The sequence below is a fragment of the Scyliorhinus torazame genome, chromosome 2 (assembly GCF_047496885.1).
Source record: "Scyliorhinus torazame isolate Kashiwa2021f chromosome 2, sScyTor2.1, whole genome shotgun sequence".
NCBI classification, from domain to species: Eukaryota; Metazoa; Chordata; class Chondrichthyes; order Carcharhiniformes; family Scyliorhinidae; genus Scyliorhinus; species Scyliorhinus torazame.
Window position 1 is genome coordinate 12,901,532 of NC_092708.1, and position 21,903 is coordinate 12,923,434.

The following is a 21,903-nucleotide window of genomic DNA, read 5'->3' on the forward strand; positions in this document are numbered from 1 at the left end:
TACCTACTGGGTCAAATTCATTAACTGCAGCATCAAACTCATTAACTGTTTCAAACTCATTAACTACTGCGCCAAACTCATTAACTGCTGCATCAAGCTCATTACCTACTGGGTCAAACTCATTAACTGTGGCAGCAAACTCATTAACTGCTGCGTCAAACTCATTAACAACTGGGTCAAACTCATTAACTGCTGCGTCAAACTCATTAACAGCTGCATCAAACTCATTAACTGCTGTGTCAAACTCATTAACTACTGGGTCAAACTCATTAACTGCTGCATCAAACTCATTACCGACTGCATCAAACTCATTAACTGCTGCATCAACTCATTAACTGCTGCATCAAACTCATTTACTGCTGCATCAAACTCATTACCTACTGGGTCAAACTCATTAACTGCTGGGTCAAACTCATTAACTACAGGGTCAAACTCTTTAACTGCTGCATCAAACTCATTAACTGCTGTGTCAAACTCATTAACTGCTGCATCAAACTCATTAACTACCGCGTTATAACTCATTAACTACTGGGTCAAACTCATTAACTGCTGCATCAAACTCATTAACTGCTGGGTCAAACTCATTAACTGCTGCATCAAACTCATTACCGACTGCATCAAACTCATTAACTGCTGCATCAAACTCATTAACTGCTGCATCAAACTCATTAACTGCTGCATCAAACTCATTTACTGCTGCATCAAACTCATTACCTACTGGGTCAAACTCATTAACTGCTGGGTCAAACTCATTAACTACGGGGTCAAACGCTTTAACTGCTGCATCAAACTCATTAACAGCTGCATCAAACTCATTAACTGCTGCATCAACTCATTTACTGCTGCATCAAACTCATTACCTACTGGGTCAAACTCATTAACTGCTGGGTCAAACTCATTAACTGCTGTGTCAAACTCATTAACTACCGCGTTATAACTCATTAACTACTGGGTCTAACTCATTAACTGCTGCATCAAACTCATTAACTGCTGATTCAAACTCATTAACTGCTGCATCAAACTAATTAACTACAGGGTCAATCTCATTAACTACTGTGTCAAACTCATTAACTGCTGCAAACTCATTAACTACTGTGTCAAACTCATTAACTGCTGCGTCAAACTCATTAACAGTTGCGCCAAACCCATTAACTACTGGGTCAAACTCAATAACTACTGCATCAAACTCATTAACTGCTGTGTAAAACTCATTAACTGCTGCATCAAACTCATTAGCTGCTGTGTAAAACTCAATAACTGCTGCGTCAAACTCATTAACTACTGTGTCAAACTCATTAACTGCTGCGTCAAACTCATTAACTACTGTGTCAAACGCATTAACTGTTTCAAACTCATTAACTACAGGGTCAAGCTCATTAACTACTGTGTCAAATTCAATAGCTGCTGCGCCAAACTAATTAACTGCTGCGTCAAACTCATTCACTACTTCAACAAACTCATTAACTGCTGCATCAAACTCATTACCTACTGCGTCAAACTCATTAACTGCTGCATCAAACTCAGTAACTACTGCGTCAAACTCATTAACTGCTGCGTCAAACTCAGTAACTACTGCGTCAAACTCATTAACTGCTGCAAACTCAATAACTGCTGCGTCAAACTCATTAACTACTACGTCATACACATTAACTACTGCGTCAAACTCATTCACTACTTCAACAAACTCATTAACTACTGCGTCAAACTCATTAACTGTTTCAAACTCATTACATACTGTGTCAAACTCATTAACTGCTGCATCAAACTCATTAACTGCTGCATCAAACTAATTAACTACAGGGTCAAGCTCATTAACTACTGTGTCAAACTCATTAACTGTTTCAAACTCATTAACTACTGTGTCAAACTCATTAACTGCTGCGTCAAACTCATTAACCGCTGCGCCAAACCCATTAACTACTGGGTCAAACTCAATAACTACTGCGTCAAACTCATTAACTACTTCAACAAACTCATTAACGACTGCAACAAACTCATTACCTACTGCGTCATACCCATTACCTACTGCGTCAAACTCATTAACTATTGTGTAAAACTCAATAACTGCTGCGTCAAACTCATTAACTACTGTGTCAAACTCATTACCTACTGCGTCAAACTCATTAACTGCTGCATCAAACTCATTAACTGCTTCGTCAAACTCATTAACTACTGTGTCAAACTCATTAACTGTTTCAAACTCATTAACTACAGGGTCAAGCTCATTAACTACTGTGTCAAATTCAATAACTGCTGCGCCAAACTAATTAACTACTGCGTCAAACTCATTACCTACTAGGTCAAACTCATTAATTGTTTCAAACTCATTCACTACAGGGTCAAGCTCATTAACTGCTGCGCCAAACTAATTAACTTCTGCGTCAAACTCATTAACTGCTGCATCAAACTCATTAACTACTGCGTGAAACACATTAACTACTGCGTCAAACTCATTAACTACTGGGTCAAACTCATTAACTACTGCGTCAAACTCATTAACTACTGCGTCAAACTCATTAACTGTTTCAAACCCATTACCTACTGCGTCAAACTCATTTACTATTGTGTCAAACTCATTAACTGCTGCAAACTCATTAACTGCTGCAAACTCATTAACTGCTTCATCAAACTCATTAACTGCTGCATCAAACTCATTAACTGCTGTGTCAAACTCATTAGCTGCTGTGTAAAACTCAATAACTGCTGCGTCAAACTCATTAACTACTGTGTCAAACTCATTAACTGCTGCATCAAACTCATTAACTACTGGGTCAAACTCATTAACTACTGTGTCAAACTCATACACTGCTGCGACAAACTCATTAACTACTGGGTCAAACTCATTAATTACTGGGTCAAACTAATTAACTACTGCGTCAAACTCATTAACTGCTGTGTCAAACTCATTAACTGCTGCGTCAAACTCATTAACTGCTGCATCAAGCTCATTAACTACTGCATCAAACTCATTAACTGCTGCATCAAACTCATTAACTGCTGTGTCAAACTCATTAACTACTGTGTCAAACTCAATAACTGCTGTGTCAAACTCATTAACTACTGCATCAAACTCATTAACTACTGTGTCAAACTCATTAACTGTTTCAAACTCATTAACTACTGGGTCAAGCTCATTAACTACTGTGTCAAATTCAATAACTGCTGCGCCAAACTAATTAACTACTGCGTCAAACTCATTACCTACTAGGTCAAACTCATTAATTGTTTCAAACTCATTCACTACAGGGTCAAGCTCATTAACTGCTGCGCCAAACTAATTAACTTCTGCGTCAAACTCATTAACTGCTGCATCAAACTCATTAACTACTGCGTCAAACACATTAACTACTGCGTCAAACTCATTAACTACTGGGTCAAACTCATTAACTACTGCGTCAAACTCATTAACTACTGTTTCAAACTCATTAAATGTTTCAAACCCATTACCTACTGCGTCAAACTCATTAACTATTGTGTCAAACACATTAACTGCTGCAAACTCATTAACTGCTGCAAACTCATTAACTGCTTCATCAAACTCATTAACTGCTGCATCAAACTCATTAACTGCTGTGTCAAACTCATTAGCTGCTGTGTAAAACTCAATAACTGCTGCGTCAAACTCATTAACTACTGTGTCAAACTCATTAACTACTGCATCAAACTCATTAACTGCTGCATCAAACTCATTAACTACTGGGTCAAACTCATTAACTACTGTGTCAAACTCATTCACTGCTGCGACAAACTCATTAACTACTGGGTCAAACTCATTAATTACTGGGTCAAACTAATTAAGTACTGCGTCAAACTCATTAACTGCTGTGTCAAACTCATTAACTGCTGCGTCAAACTCATTAACTGCTGCATCAAGCTCATTAACTACTGCATCAAACTCATTAACTACTGTGTCAAACTCATTAACTGCTGCATCAAACTCATTAACTGCTGTGTCAAACTCAATAACTGCTGTGTCAAACTCATTAACTACTGCATCAAACTCATTAACTGCTGCATCAAATTCATTAACTACTGGGTCAAACTCATTAACTGCTGTGTAAAACTCATTACCGACTGGGTCAAACTCATTAACTGCTGCATCAAACTCATTAACTGCTGCAACAAACTCATTAACTGCTGCAACAAACTCATTAACTGCTGCATCAAGCTCATTAACTACTGCATCAAACTCATTAACTACTGTGTCTATCTCATTAACTGCTGCATCAAACTCATTAACTGCTGTGTCAAACTCATTAACTACTGTGTCAAACTCATTAACTGCTGCGTCAAACTCATTAACTGCTGCATCAAACTCATTAACTGCTGCATCAAGGTCATTACCTACTGGGTCAAACTCATTAACTGTTGCATCAAACTCATTCACTGCTGTGTAAAACTCATGACCGACTGCATCAAACTCATTAACTGCTGCATCAAACTCATTACCTACTGGGTCAAACTCATTAACTGCTGTGTAAAACTCATTACCTACTGGGTCAAACTCATTAACTGCAGCATCAAACTCATTAACTGCTGCATCAAGCTCATTACCTACTGGGTCAAACTCATTAACTGCTGCGTCAAACTCATTAACAGCTGCATCAAACTCATTAACTGCTGTGTCAAACTCATTAACTGCTGCATCAAACTCATTAACTGCTGTGTCAAACTCATTAATTACTGGGTCAAACTAATTAAGTACTGCGTCAAACTCATTAACTGCTGTGTCAAACCTATTAACTGCTGCGTCAAACTCATTAACTGCTGCATCAAGCTCATTAACTACTGCATCAAACTCATTAACTACTGTGTCAAACTCATTAACTGCTGCATCAAACTCATTAACTGCTGTGTCAAACTCATTAACTACTGTGTCAAACTCAATAACTGCTGTGTCAAACTCATTAACTACTGCATCAAATTCATTAACTGCTGCATCAAATTCATTAACTACTGGGTCAAACTCATTAACTGCTGTGTAAAACTCATTACCGACTGGGTCAAACTCATTAACTGCTGCATCAAACTCATTAACTGCTGCAACAAACTCATTAACTGCTGCATCAAGCTCATTAACTACTGCATCAAACTCATTAACTACTGTGTCTATCTCATTAACTGCTGCATCAAACTCATTAACTGCTGTGTCAAACTCATTAACTACTGTGTCAAACTCATTAACTGCTGCGTCAAACTCATTAACTGCTGCATCAAACTCATTAACTGCTGCATCAAGGTCATTACCTACTGGGTCAAACTCATTAACTGTTGCATCAAACTCATTCACTGCTGTGTAAAACTCATGACCGACTGCATCAAACTCATTAACTGCTGCATCAAACTCATTACCTACTGGGTCAAACTCATTAACTGCTGTGTAAAACTCATTACCTACTGGGTCAAACTCATTAACTGCAGCATCAAACTCATTAACTGCTGCATCAAGCTCATTACCTACTGGGTCAAACTCATTAACTGCGGCAGCAAACTCATTAACTGCTGCGTCAAACTCATTAACAACTGGGTCAAACTCATTAACTGCTGCGTCAAACTCATGAACAGCTGCATCAAACTCATTAACTGCTGTGTCAAACTCATTAACTGCTGCATCAAACTCATTAACTGCTCCATCAAACTCATTAACTGCTGCGTCAAACTCATTAACTACTGTGTCAAACTCATTAACTGTTTCAAACTCATTAACTACAGGGTCAAGCTCATTAACTACTGTGTCAAATTCAATAACTGCTGCGCCAAACTAATTAACTACTGCGTCAAACTCATTACCTACTAGGTCAAACTCATTAATTGTTTCAAACTCATTCACTACAGGGTCAAGCTCATTAACTGCTGCATCAAACTCATTAACTGCTGTGTCAAACTCATTAACTACTGTGTCAAACTCATTAACTGCTGCATCAAGGTCATTACCTACTGGGTCAAACTCATTAACTGTTGCATCAAACTCATTCACTGCTGTGTAAAACTCATTACCGACTGCATCAAACTCATTAACTGCTGCGACAAACTCATTAACTACTGGGTCAAACTCATTAATTACTGGGTCAAACTCATTAACTGCTGTGTCAAACTCATTAACTACTGTGTCAAACTCAATAACTGCTGTGTCAAACTCATTAACTACTGCATCAAACTCATTAACTGCTGCATCAAATTCATTAACTACTGGGTCAAACTCATTAACTGCTGTGTAAAACTCATTACCGACTGGGTCAAACTCATTAACTGCTGCATCAAACTCATTAACTACTGTGTCTATCTCATTAACTGCTGCATCAAACTCATTACCTACTGGGTCAAACTCATTAACTGCTGTGTCAAACTCATTAACTACTGTGTCAAACTCAATAACTGCTGTGTCAAACTCATTAACTACTGCATCAAACTCATTAACTGCTGCATCAAATTCATTAACTACTGGGTCAAACTCATTAACTGCTGTGTAAAACTCATTACCGACTGGGTCAAACTCATTAACTGCTGCATCAAACTCATTAACTACTGTGTCTATCTCATTAACTGCTGCATCAAACTCATTACCTACTGGGTCAAACTCATTAACTGTTGTGTAAAACTCATTACCTACTGGGTCAAACTCATTAACTGCAGCATCAAACTCATTAACTGCTGCATCAAGCTCATTACCTACTGGGTCAAACTCATTAACTGCGGCAGCAAACTCATTAACTGCTGCGTCAAACTCATTAACAACTGGGTCAAACTCATTAACTGCTGCGTCAAACTCATTAACAGCTGCATCAAACTCATTAACTGCTGTGTCAAACTCATTAACTGCTGCATCAAACTCATTAACTGCTGTGTCAAACTCATTAACTGCTGCGTCAAACTCATTAACTACTGGGTCAAACTCATTAACTGCTGTGTAAAACTCATTACCGACTGCATCAAACTCATTAACTGCTGCATCAAACTCATTAACTGCTGCATCAAACTCATTAACTGCTGTGTCAAACTCATTAACTGCTGTGTCAAACTCATTAACTACTGCATCAAACTCATTAACTGCTGCATCAAATTAATTAACTACTGGGTCAAACTCATTAACTGCTGTGTAAAACTCATTACCGACTGGGTCAAACTCATTAACTGCTGCATCAAACTCATTAACTGCTGCATCAAACTCATTAACTGCTGCATCAAGCTCATTAACTACTGTGTCTATCTCATTAACTGCTGCATCAAACTCATTAACTGCTGTGTCAAACTCATTAACTATTGTGTCAAACTCATTAACTGTTGCGTCAAACTCATTAACTGCTGCATCAAACTCATTAACTACTGCGTCGAACTCATTAACTGCTGCATCAAGGTCATTACCTACTGGGTCAAACTCTAACTGTTGCATCAAACTCATTCACTGCTGTGTAAAACTCATTACCGACTGCATCAAACTTATTAACTGCTGCATCAAACTCATTACCTACTGGGTCAAACTCATTAACTGCTGTGTAAAACTCATTACCTACTGGGTCAAACTCATTAACTGCAGCATCAAACTCATTAACTGTGTCAAACTCATTAACTACTGCGTCAAACTCATTAACTGCTGCATCAAGCTCATTACCTACTGGGTCAAACTCATTAACTGCGGCAGCAAACTCATTAACTGCTGCGTCAAACTCATTAACAACTGGGTCAAACTCATTAACTGCTGCGTCAAACTCATTAACAGCTGCATAAAACTCATTAACTGCTGTGTCAAACTCATTAACTGCTGCATCAAACTCATTAACTGCTGCGTCAAACTGATTAACTGCTGTGTCAAACTCATTAACTGCTGCGTCAAACTCATTACCTACTGGGTCAAACTCATTAACTGCTGCATCAAACTCATTACCTACTGGGTCAAACTCATTAACTGCTGGGTCAAACTCATTAACTACAGGGTCAAACGCTTTAACTGCTGCATCAAACTCATTAACAGCTGCATCAAACTCATTAACTGCTGCATCAAACTCATTAACTGCTGCATCAAACTCATTAACTGCTGCATCAAACTCATTTACTGCTGCATCAAACTCATTACCTACTGGGTCAAACTCATTAACTGCTGGGTCAAACTCATTAACTGCTGTGTCAAACTCATTAACTACCGCATTATAACTCATTAACTACTGGGTCTAACTCATTAACTGCTGCATCAAACTCATTAACTGCTGGGTCAAACTCATTAACTGCTGCATCAAACTAATTAACTACAGGGTCAAGCTCATTAACTACTGTGTCAAACTCATTAACTGCTGCAAACTCATTAACTACCGTGTCAAACTCATTAACTGCTGCGTCAAACTCACTAACAGCTGCGCCAAACCCATTAACTACTGGGTCAAACTCAATAACTACTGCATCAAACTCATTAACTGCTGTGTAAAACTCATTAACTGCTGCATCAAACTCATTAGCTGCTGTGTAAAACTCAATAACTGCTGCGTCAAACTCATTAACTACTGTGTCAAACTCATTAACTGCTGCGTCAAACTCATTAACTACTGTGTCAAATTCAATAGCTGCTGCGCCAAACTAATTAACTGCTGCGTCAAACTCATTCACTACTTCAACAAACTCATTAACTGCTGCATCAAACTCATTACCTACTGCGTCAAACTCATTAACTGCTGCATCAAACTCAGTAACTACTGCGTCAAACTCATTAACTGCTGCGTCAAACTCAGTAACTACTGCGTCAAACTCATTAACTGCTGCAAACTCAATAACTGCTGCGTCAAACTCATTAACTACTACGTCATACACATTAACTACTGCGTCAAACTCATTCACTACTTCAACAAACTCATTCACTACTTCAACAAACTCATTAACGACTGCATCAAACTCATTAACTACTGCGTCAAACTCATTAACTGTTTCAAACTCATTACCTACTGTGTCAAACTCATTAACTGCTGCATCAAACTCATTAACTGCTGCATCAAACTAATTAACTACAGGGTCAAGCTCATTAACTACTGTGTCAAACTCATTAACTGCTGGAAACTCATTAACTACTGTGTCAAACTCATTAACTGCTGCGTCAAACTCATTAACCGCTGCGCCACACCCATTAACTACTGGGTCAAACTCAATAACTACTGCGTCAAACTCATTAACTACTTCAACAAACTCATTAACGACTGCAACAAACTCATTACCTACTGCGTCATACCCATTACCTACTGCGTCAAACTCATTAACTATTGTGTAAAACTCAATAACTGCTGCGTCAAGCTCATTAACTACTGTGTCAAACTCAATAACTGCTGCGCCAAACTAATCAACTTCTGCGTCAAACTCATTACCTACTGGGTCATACTCATTAACTGCTGCGTCAAACTCATTCACTACTTCAACAAACTCATTAACTGCTGCATCAAACTCATTACCTACTGCGTCAAACTCATTAACTGCTGCATCAAACTCAGTAACTACTGCGTCAAACTCATTAACTGCTGCGTCAAACTCAGTAACTACTGCGTCAAACTCATTAACTGCTGCAAACTCAATAACTGCTGCAAACTCAATAACTGCTGCGTCAAACTCATTAACTACTACGTCATACACATTAACTACTGCGTCAAACTCATTCACTACTTCAACAAACTCATTCACTACTTCAACAAACTCATTAACGACTGCATCAAACTCATTAACTACTGCGTCAAACTCATTAACTGTTTCAAACTCATTACCTACTGTGTCAAACTCATTAACTGCTGCATCAAACTCATTAACTGCTGCATCAAACTAATTAACTACAGGGTCAAGCTCATTAACTACTGTGTCAAACTCATTAACTGCTGGAAACTCATTAACTACTGTGTCAAACTCATTAACTGCTGCGTCAAACTCATTAACCGCTGCGCCAAACCCATTAACTACTGGGTCAAACTCAATAACTACTGCGTCAAACTCATTAACTACTTCAACAAACTCATTAACGACTGCAACAAACTCATTACCTACTGCGTCATACCCATTACCTACTGCGTCAAACTCATTAACTATTGTGTAAAACTCAATAACTGCTGCGTCAAACTCATTAACTACTGTGTCAAACTCATTACCTACTGCGTCAAACTCATTAACTGCTGCATCAAACTCATTAACTGCTTCGTCAAACTCATTAACTACTGTGTCAAACTCATTAACTACTGTGTCAAACTCATTAACTGTTTCAAACTCATTAACTACAGGGTCAAGCTCATTAACTACTGTGTCAAATTCAATAACTGCTGCGCCAAACTAATTAACTACTGCGTCAAACTCATTACCTACTAGGTCAAACTCATTAATTGTTTCAAACTCATTCACTACAGGGTCAAGCTCATTAACTGCTGCGCCAAACTAATTAACTTCTGCGTCAAACTCATTAACTGCTGCATCAAACTCATTAACTACTGCGTGAAACACATTAACTACTGCGTCAAACTCATTAACTACTGGGTCAAACTCATTAACTACTGCGTCAAACTCATTAACTACTGTTTCAAACTCATTAAATGTTTCAAACCCATTACCTACTGCGTCAAACTCATTAACTATTGTGTCAAACTCATTCACTGCTGCAAACTCATTAACTGCTGCAAACTCATTAACTGCTTCATCAAACTCATTAACTGCTGCATCAAACTCATTAACTGCTGTGTCAAACTCATTAGCTGCTGTGTAAAACTCAATAACTGCTGCGTCAAACTCATTAACTACTGTGTCAAACTCATTAACTACTGCATCAAACTCATTCACTGCTGCATCAAACTCATTAACTACTGGGTCAAACTCATTAACTACTGTGTCAAACTCATTCACTGCTGCGACAAACTCATTAACTACTGGGTCAAACTCATTAATTACTGGGTCAAACTAATTAACTACTGCGTCAAACTCATTAACTGCTGTGTCAAACTCATTAACTGCTGCGTCAAGCTCATTAACTGCTGCATCAAGCTCATTAACTACTGCGTCAAACTCATTAACTACTGTGTCAAACTCATTAACTGCTGCATCAAACTCATTAACTGCTGTGTCAAACTCATTAACTACTGTGTCAAACTCAATAACTGCTGTGTCAAACTCATTAACTACTGCATCAAACTCATTAACTGCTGCATCAAATTCATTAACTACTGGGTCAAACTCATTAACTGCTGTATAAAACTCATTACCGACTGGGTCAAACTCATTAACTGCTGCATCAAACTCATTAACTGCTGCATCAAACTCATTAACTACTGTGTCTATCTCATTAACTGCTGCATCAAACTCATTAACTACTGTGTCAAACTCATTAACTGCTGCGTCAAACTCATTAACTGCTGCATCAAACACATTAACTGCTGCATCAAGGTCATTACCTACTGGGTCAAACTCATTAACTGTTGCATCAAACTCATTCACTGCTGTGTAAAACTCATGACCGACTGCATCAAACTCATTAACTGCTGCATCAAACTCATTACCTACTGGGTCAAACTCATTAACTGCTGTGTAAAACTCATTACCTACTGGGTCAAACTCATTAACTGCAGCATCAAACTCATTAACTGCTGCATCAAGCTCATTACCTACTGGGTCAAACTCATTAACTGCGGCAGCAAACTCATTAACTATTGTGTCAAACTCATTAACTATTGTGTCAAACTCATTAGTTGCTGTGTAAAACTCAATAACTGCTGCGTCAAACTCATTAACTACTGTGTCAAACTCATTACCTACTGCGTCAAACTCATTAACTGCTGCATCAAACTCATTAACTGCTGCGTCAAACTCATTAACTACTGTGTCAAACTCATTAACTGTTTCAAACTCATTAACTACAGGGTCAAGCTCATTAACTACTGTGTCAAATTCAATAACTGCTGCGCCAAACTAATTAACTACTGCGTCAAACTCATTACCTACTAGGTCAAACTCATTAATTGTTTCAAACTCATTCACTACAGGGTCAAGCTCATTAACTGCTGCGCCAAACTAATTAACTTCTGCGTCAAACTCATTAACTGCTGCATCAAACTCATTAACTACTGCGTCAAACACATTAACTACTGGGTCAAACTCATTAACTACTGGGTCAAACTCATTAACTACTGCGTCAAACTCATTAACTACTGTTTCAAACTCATTAAATGTTTCAAACCCATTACCTACTGCGTCAAACTCATTAACTGCTGCAAACTCATTAACTGCTGCAAACTCATTAACTGCTGCATCAAACTCATTAACTGCTGTGTCAAACTCATTAGCTGCTGTGTAAAACTCAATAACTGCTGCGTCAAACTCATTAACTACTGTGTCAAACTCATTAACTACTGCATCAAACTCATTAACTGCTGCATCAAACTCATTAACTACTGGGTCAAACTCATTAACTACTGTGTCAAACTCATTCACTGCTGCGACAAACTCATTAACTACTGGGTCAAACTCATTAATTACTGGGTCAAACTAATTAAGTACTGCGTCAAACTCATTAACTGCTGCGTCAAACTCATTAACTGCTGCATCAAGCTCATTAACTACTGCATCAAACTCATTAACTACTGTGTCAAACTCATTAACTGCTGCATCAAACTCATTAACTGCTGTGTCAAACTCATTAACTACTGTGTCAAACTCAATAACTGCTGTGTCAAACTCATTAACTACTGCATCAAACTCATTAACTGCTGCATCAAATTCATTAACTACTGGGTCAAACTCATTAACTGCTGTGTCAAACTCATTACCGACTGGGTCAAACTCATTAACTGCTGCATCAAACTCATTAACTGCTGCAACAAACTCATTAACTACTGCATCAAACTCATTAACTACTGTGTCTATCTCATTAACTGCTACATCAAACTCATTAACTGCTGTGTCAAACTCATTAACTACTGTGTCAAACTCATTAACTGCTGCATCAAGGTCATTACCTACTGGGTCAAACTCATTAACTGTTGCATCAAACTCATTCACTGCTGTGTAAAACTCATGACCGACTGCATCAAACTCATTAACTGCTGCATCAAACTCATTACCTACTGGGTCAAACTCATTAACTGCTGTGTAAAACTCATTACCTACTGGGTCAAACTCATTAACTGCAGCATCAAACTCATTAACTGCTGCATCAAGCTCATTACCTACTGGGTCAAACTCATTAACTGCGGCAGCAAACTCATTAACTGCTGCGTCAAACTCATTAACAACTGGGTCAAACTCATTAACTGCTGCGTCAAACTCATTAACAGCTGCATCAAACTCATTAACTGCTGTGTCAAACTCATTAACTGCTGCATCAAACTCATTAACTGCTGTGTCAAACTCATTAACTGCTGCGTCAAACTCATTAACTGCTGCGTCAAACTCATTAACTGCTGTGTAAAACTCATTACCGACTGCATCAAACTCATTAACTGCTGCATCAAACTCATTAACTGCTGTGTCAAACTCATTAACTACTGTGTCAAACTCATTACCTACTGCGTCAAACTCATTAACTGCTCCATCAAACTCATTAACTGCTGCGTCAAACTCATTAACTACTGTGTCAAACTCATTAACTGTTTCAAACTCATTAACTACAGGGTCAAGCTCATTAACTACTGTGTCAAATTCAATAACTGCTGCGCCAAACTAATTAACTACTGCGTCAAACTCATTACCTACTAGGTCAAACTCATTAATTGTTTCAAACTCATTCACTACAGGGTCAAGCTCATTAACTGCTGCATCAAACTCATTAACTGCTGTGTCAAACTCATTAACTACTGTGTCAAACTCATTAACTGCTGCATCAAACTCATTAACTGCTGCATCAAGGTCATTACCTACTGGGTCAAACTCATTAACTGTTGCATCAAACTCATTCACTGCTGTGTAAAACTCATTACCGACTGCATCAAACTCATTAACTGCTGCGACAAACTCATTAACTACTGGGTCAAACTCATTAATTACTGGGTCAAACTAATTAACTGCTGTGTCAAACTCATTAACTGCTGCGTCAAACTCATTAACTGCTGCATCAAGCTCATTAACTACTGCGTCAAACTCATTAACTACTGTGTCAAACTCATTAACTACTGCATCAAACTCATTCACTGCTGCATCAAACTCATTAACTACTGGGTCAAACTCATTAACTACTGTGTCAAACTCATTCACTGCTGCGACAAACTCATTAACTACTGGGTCAAACTCATTAATTACTGGGTCAAACTAATTAACTACTGCGTCAAACTCATTAACTGCTGTGTCAAACTCATTAACTGCTGCGTCAAGCTCATTAACTGCTGCATCAAGCTCATTAACTACTGCGTCAAACTCATTAACTACTGTGTCAAACTCATTAACTGCTGCATCAAACTCATTAACTGCTGTGTCAAACTCATTAACTACTGTGTCAAACTCAATAACTGCTGTGTCAAACTCATTAACTACTGCATCAAACTCATTAACTGCTGCATCAAATTCATTAACTACTGGGTCAAACTCATTAACTGCTGTATAAAACTCATTACCGACTGGGTCAAACTCATTAACTGCTGCATCAAACTCATTAACTGCTGCATCAAACTCATTAACTACTGTGTCTATCTCATTAACTGCTGCATCAAACTCATTAACTACTGTGTCAAACTCATTAACTGCTGCGTCAAACTCATTAACTGCTGCATCAAACACATTAACTGCTGCATCAAGGTCATTACCTACTGGGTCAAACTCATTAACTGTTGCATCAAACTCATTCACTGCTGTGTAAAACTCATGACCGACTGCATCAAACTCATTAACTGCTGCATCAAACTCATTACCTACTGGGTCAAACTCATTAACTGCTGTGTAAAACTCATTACCTACTGGGTCAAACTCATTAACTGCAGCATCAAACTCATTAACTGCTGCATCAAGCTCATTACCTACTGGGTCAAACTCATTAACTGCGGCAGCAAACTCATTAACTATTGTGTCAAACTCATTAACTATTGTGTCAAACTCATTAGTTGCTGTGTAAAACTCAATAACTGCTGCGTCAAACTCATTAACTACTGTGTCAAACTCATTACCTACTGCGTCAAACTCATTAACTGCTGCATCAAACTCATTAACTGCTGCGTCAAACTCATTAACTACTGTGTCAAACTCATTAACTGTTTCAAACTCATTAACTACAGGGTCAAGCTCATTAACTACTGTGTCAAATTCAATAACTGCTGCGCCAAACTAATTAACTACTGCGTCAAACTCATTACCTACTAGGTCAAACTCATTAATTGTTTCAAACTCATTCACTACAGGGTCAAGCTCATTAACTGCTGCGCCAAACTAATTAACTTCTGCGTCAAACTCATTAACTGCTGCATCAAACTCATTAACTACTGCGTCAAACACATTAACTACTGGGTCAAACTCATTAACTACTGGGTCAAACTCATTAACTACTGCGTCAAACTCATTAACTACTGTTTCAAACTCATTAAATGTTTCAAACCCATTACCTACTGCGTCAAACTCATTAACTGCTGCAAACTCATTAACTGCTGCAAACTCATTAACTGCTGCATCAAACTCATTAACTGCTGTGTCAAACTCATTAGCTGCTGTGTAAAACTCAATAACTGCTGCGTCAAACTCATTAACTACTGTGTCAAACTCATTAACTACTGCATCAAACTCATTAACTGCTGCATCAAACTCATTAACTACTGGGTCAAACTCATTAACTACTGTGTCAAACTCATTCACTGCTGCGACAAACTCATTAACTACTGGGTCAAACTCATTAATTACTGGGTCAAACTAATTAAGTACTGCGTCAAACTCATTAACTGCTGCGTCAAACTCATTAACTGCTGCATCAAGCTCATTAACTACTGCATCAAACTCATTAACTACTGTGTCAAACTCATTAACTGCTGCATCAAACTCATTAACTGCTGTGTCAAACTCATTAACTACTGTGTCAAACTCAATAACTGCTGTGTCAAACTCATTAACTACTGCATCAAACTCATTAACTGCTGCATCAAATTCATTAACTACTGGGTCAAACTCATTAACTGCTGTGTCAAACTCATTACCGACTGGGTCAAACTCATTAACTGCTGCATCAAACTCATTAACTGCTGCAACAAACTCATTAACTACTGCATCAAACTCATTAACTACTGTGTCTATCTCATTAACTGCTACATCAAACTCATTAACTGCTGTGTCAAACTCATTAACTACTGTGTCAAACTCATTAACTGCTGCATCAAGGTCATTACCTACTGGGTCAAACTCATTAACTGTTGCATCAAACTCATTCACTGCTGTGTAAAACTCATGACCGACTGCATCAAACTCATTAACTGCTGCATCAAACTCATTACCTACTGGGTCAAACTCATTAACTGCTGTGTAAAACTCATTACCTACTGGGTCAAACTCATTAACTGCAGCATCAAACTCATTAACTGCTGCATCAAGCTCATTACCTACTGGGTCAAACTCATTAACTGCGGCAGCAAACTCATTAACTGCTGCGTCAAACTCATTAACAACTGGGTCAAACTCATTAACTGCTGCGTCAAACTCATTAACAGCTGCATCAAACTCATTAACTGCTGTGTCAAACTCATTAACTGCTGCATCAAACTCATTAACTGCTGTGTCAAACTCATTAACTGCTGCGTCAAACTCATTAACTGCTGCGTCAAACTCATTAACTGCTGTGTAAAACTCATTACCGACTGCATCAAACTCATTAACTGCTGCATCAAACTCATTAACTGCTGTGTCAAACTCATTAACTACTGTGTCAAACTCATTACCTACTGCGTCAAACTCATTAACTGCTCCATCAAACTCATTAACTGCTGCGTCAAACTCATTAACTACTGTGTCAAACTCATTAACTGTTTCAAACTCATTAACTACAGGGTCAAGCTCATTAACTACTGTGTCAAATTCAATAACTGCTGCGCCAAACTAATTAACTACTGCGTCAAACTCATTACCTACTAGGTCAAACTCATTAATTGTTTCAAACTCATTCACTACAGGGTCAAGCTCATTAACTGCTGCATCAAACTCATTAACTGCTGTGTCAAACTCATTAACTACTGTGTCAAACTCATTAACTGCTGCATCAAACTCATTAACTGCTGCATCAAGGTCATTACCTACTGGGTCAAACTCATTAACTGTTGCATCAAACTCATTCACTGCTGTGTAAAACTCATTACCGACTGCATCAAACTCATTAACTGCTGCGACAAACTCATTAACTACTGGGTCAAACTCATTAATTACTGGGTCAAACTAATTAACTGCTGTGTCAAACTCATTAACTGCTGCGTCAAACTCATTAACTGCTGCATCAAGCTCATTAACTACTGCATCAAACTCATTAACTACTGTGTCAAACTCATTAACTGCTGCATCAAACTCATTAACTGCTGTGTCAAACTCATTAACTACTGTGTCAAACTCAATAACTGCTGTGTCAAACTCATTAACTACTGCATCAAACTCATTAACTGCTGCATCAAATTCATTAACTACTGGGTCAAACTCATTAACTGCTGTGTAAAACTCATTACCGACTGGGTCAAACTCATTAACTGCTGCATCAAACTCATTAACTACTGTGTCTATCTCATTAACTGCTGCATCAAACTCATTAACTGCTGTGTCAAACTCATTAACTACTGTGTCAAACTCATTAACTGCTGCGTCAAACTCATTAACTGCTGCATCAAACTCATTAACTGCTGCATCAAGGTCATTACCTACTGGGTCAAACTCATTAACTGTTGCATCAAACTCATTCACTGCTGTGTAAAACTCATTACCGACTGCATCAAACTCATTAACTGCTGCATCAAACTCATTACCTACTGGGTCAAACTCATTAACTGTTGTGTAAAACTCATTACCTACTGGGTCAAACTCATTAATTGCAGCATCAAACTAATTAACTGCTGCATCAAGCTCATTACCTACTGGGTCAAACTCATTAACTGCGGCAGCAAACTCATTAACTGCTGCGTCAAACTCATTAACAACTGGGTCAAACTCATTAACTGCTGCGTCAAACTCATTAACAGCTGCATCAAACTCATTAACTGCTGTGTCAAACTCATTAACTGCTGCATCAAACTCATTAACTGCTGTGTCAAACTCATTAACTGCTGCGTCAAACTCATTAACTACTGGGTCAAACTCATTAACTGCTGTGTAAAACTCATTACCGACTGCATCAAACTCATTAACTGCTGCATCAAACTCATTAACTGCTGCATCAAGCTCATTATCTACTGCATCAAACTCATTAACTGCTGTGTCAAACTCATTAACTGCTGTGTCAAACTCATTAACTGCTGTGTCAAATTAATTAACTACTGGGTCAAACTCATTAACTGCTGTGTAAAACTCATTACCGACTGGGTCAAACTCATTAACTGCTGCATCAAACTCATTAACTGCTGCATCAAGCTCATTAACTACTGTGTCTATCTCATTAACTGCTGCATCAAACTCATTAACTGCTGCATCAAACTCATTACCTACTGCGTCAAAGTCATTAACTACTGTTTCAAACTCATTAACTGCTGCATCAAACTCATTACCTACTGGGTCAAACTCATTAACTACTGCATCAAACTCGTTAACTGCTGCATTAAACTCATTAACTGCTGCATCAAACACATTAACTGCTGCATCAAACTCATTAACTGCTGTGTCAAACTCATTAACTTCTGCATCAAACTCATTAACTACTGTGTCAAACTCATTAACTGCTGCATCAAACTCAATAACTGCTGTGTCAAACTCATTAACTTCTGCATCAAACTCATTAACTACTGCGTCAAACTCATTAACTTCTGCATCAAACTCATTAACTACTGTGTCAAACTCATTAACTGCTGCATCAAACTCAATAACTGCTGTGTCAAACTCATTAACTTCTGCATCAAACTCATTAACTACTGCGTCAAACTCATTAACTGCTGTGTCAAACTCATTAACTGCTGCATCAAACTCATTAACTGCTGTGTCAAACTCATTAACTACTGCGTCGAACTCATTAACTGCTGCATCAAACTCATTAACTGCTGCATCAAACTCATTAACTGCTGCAAACTCATTAACTACTGTGTCAAACTCATTAACTTCTGCGTCAAACTCAATAACTTCTGCATCAAACTTTTTAATTACTGGGTCAAACTAATTAATTGTTGCATCAAACTCATTAACTGCTGCATCAAACTCATTAACTACTGCGTCAAACTCATTCACTACTGCGTCAAACTCATTTACTGCTGTGTCAAACTCATTAACTACTGGGTCAAACTCATTAACTATTGCATCCATCTCATGAACTACTGCGTCAAACTCATTAACTATTGCATCAAACTACTGCGTCAAAGTGATGACTGCGTTGACTTGTTGAGAGGTGGATGTGCTACTTACTAAGCTGCCCAGTAGACACCGGAGTTTTGCTGCACAAATTGCTGAACAGGAGCGCTGCAGGAAAACACACAGACAGGAAACTCAAAATTACAATCATCGTTATCTCCAGCCACCTGCAGCATAACGGGCACCAGCGACACACGGGTATCTTGTCAGAGTGGGCAAGAGCGACGACAATGAACGTGCAGATTATTCAACTTTGGAAAGCATCACAGAAACATAGAAAATAGAAGCAGAAGGAGGCCATTCGGCCCTTCGAGCCTGGTCCACCATTCATTCCAATGGGGGTGGACGGAGCGACGGGGGGGGGGGGGGGGCTGAACGACGAGGGGGAGGACGGAGCGACGAGGGGGGGGCCGGAGCGACGGGGGGGGGGGCAGAGCGACGGGGGGGGGGCCAAAGCGACGAGGGGGGGGGGCTGAACGACGAGGGGGGGGGGCTGAACGACGAGGGGGGGACGGAGCGACGAGGGGGACGGACGGAGCGACGAGGGGGACGGACGGAGCGACGAGGGGGACGGACGGAGCGACGAGGGGGACGGACGGAGCGACGAGGGGGACGGACGGAGCGACGAGGGGGACGGACGGAGCGACGAGGGGGACGGACGGAGCGACGAGGGGGACGGACGGAGCGACGAGGGGGGGACGGAGAGACGAGGGGGGAACGGAGAGACGAGGGGGGAACGGAGAGACGAGGGGGGGACGGAGAGACGAGGGGGGGGACGGAGCGACGAGGGGGGGGACGGAGCGACGAGGGGGGGGACGGAGCGACGAGGGGGGGGGCGGAGTGACGAGGGGGGGGCGGAGCGACGAGGGGGGGGCGGAGGGGGGGGCGGAGCGACGAGGGGGGGACGGAGCGAGGGGTGGGGGGGGGGAACGGAGCGACGGGGGGGGGGGATCAACGAGGGGGGGCGGAGCGACGAGGGTGAGGGACTGAATGACGAGGGGGGGGACGGAGCGACGAGGGGGGGGACGGAGCGACGAGGGGGGGGGACGGAGCGACGGGTGGGGGGGACGGAGCGACGGGTGGGGGGGACGGAGCGACGGGTGGGGGGGACGGAGCGACGGGTGGGGGGGGACGGAGCGACGAGGGGGGGGACGGAGCGACGAGGGGGGGAACGGAGCGACGAGGGGGGGGACGGAGCGACGAGGGGGGGGACGGAGCGACGAGGGGGGGACGGAGCGACGAGGGGGGGGGGCGGAGAGACGAGGGGGGAACGGAGAGACGAGGGGGGAACGGAGAGACGAGGGGGGAACGGAGAGACGAGGGGGGAACGGAGAGACGAGGGGGGAACGGAGAGACGAGGGGGGAACGGAGAGACGAGGGGGGGATGGAGAGACGAGGGGGTGGAACGGAGCGACGAGGGGGGGACGGAGCGACAAGGGGGGGGACGGAGCGACGAGGGGGGGGACGGAGCGACGAGGGGGGGGACGGAGCGACGTGGGGGGGGAACGGATCGACGAGGAGGGGGAACGGAGCGACGAGGGGGGGAACGGAGCGACGAGGGGGGGAACGGAGCGACGAGGGGGGGAACGGAGCGACGAGGGGGGGAACGGAGCGACGAGGGGGGGAACGGAGCGACGAGGGGGGGAACGGAGCGACGAGCGGGGGAACGGAGCGACGAGGGGGGGAACGGAGCGACGAGGGGGGGAACGGAGCGACGAGGGGGGGGCTGAGCGACGAGGGGGGGGGACGGAGCGACGAGGGGGGGGGAGACGGAGCGACGAGGGGGGGACGGAGCGGCGAGGGGGGGGGCGGAGCGACGAGGGGGGGGGCGGAGCGACGAGGGGGGGGGCGGAGCGACGAGGGGGGGGCGGAGCGACGAGGGGGGGGGCGGAGCGACGAGGGGGGGGCGGAGCGACGAGGGGGGGGCGGAGGGGGGGGCGGAGCGACGAGGGGGGGACGGAGCGACGGGTGGGGGGGGGGGACGGAGCGACGGGTGGGGGGGGGGAACGGAGCGACGGGGGGGGATCAACGAGGGGGTGCGGAGCGACGAGGGTGAGGGACTGAATGACGAGGGGGGGGACGGAGCGACGAGGGGGGGGACGGAGCGACGGGTGGGGGGGACGGAGCGACGGGTGGGGGGGACGGAGCGACGGGTGGGGGGGACGGAGCGACGGGTGGGGGGGACGGAGCGACGGGTGGGGGGGACGGAGCGACGAGGGGGGGGACGGAGCGACGAGGGGGCGGACGGAGCGACGAGGGGGGGGACGGAGCGACGAGGGGGGGGACGGAGCGACGAGGGGGGGACGGAGCGACGAGGGGGGGGGGCGGAGAGACGAGGGGGGGAACGGAGAGACGAGGGGGGGGGACGGAGCGACGAGGGGGGGGGACGGAGCGACGAGGGGGGGGACGGAGCGACGAGGGGGGGGACGGAGCGACGAGGGGGGGACGGAGCGAGGAGGGGGGGGACGGAGCGAG

At 42.2% G+C, this 21,903-nt stretch overlaps 1 protein-coding gene across 6 annotated transcripts in view; it reads right to left on the reverse strand.

The window, feature by feature from the left end:
• Window positions 1-21,903, reverse strand: part of tmbim1a (transmembrane BAX inhibitor motif containing 1a) — a 152,987-nt gene that overhangs the window by 31,678 nt on the left and 99,406 nt on the right. For all 6 annotated transcript variants that reach the window (XM_072468669.1, XM_072468665.1, XM_072468667.1 and 3 more), the window contains one exon: window positions 19,483-19,536. In XM_072468669.1, coding sequence (XP_072324770.1) covers window positions 19,483-19,536 — 54 coding nt within the window. The remainder of the gene's footprint in view (window positions 1-19,482; window positions 19,537-21,903) is intronic.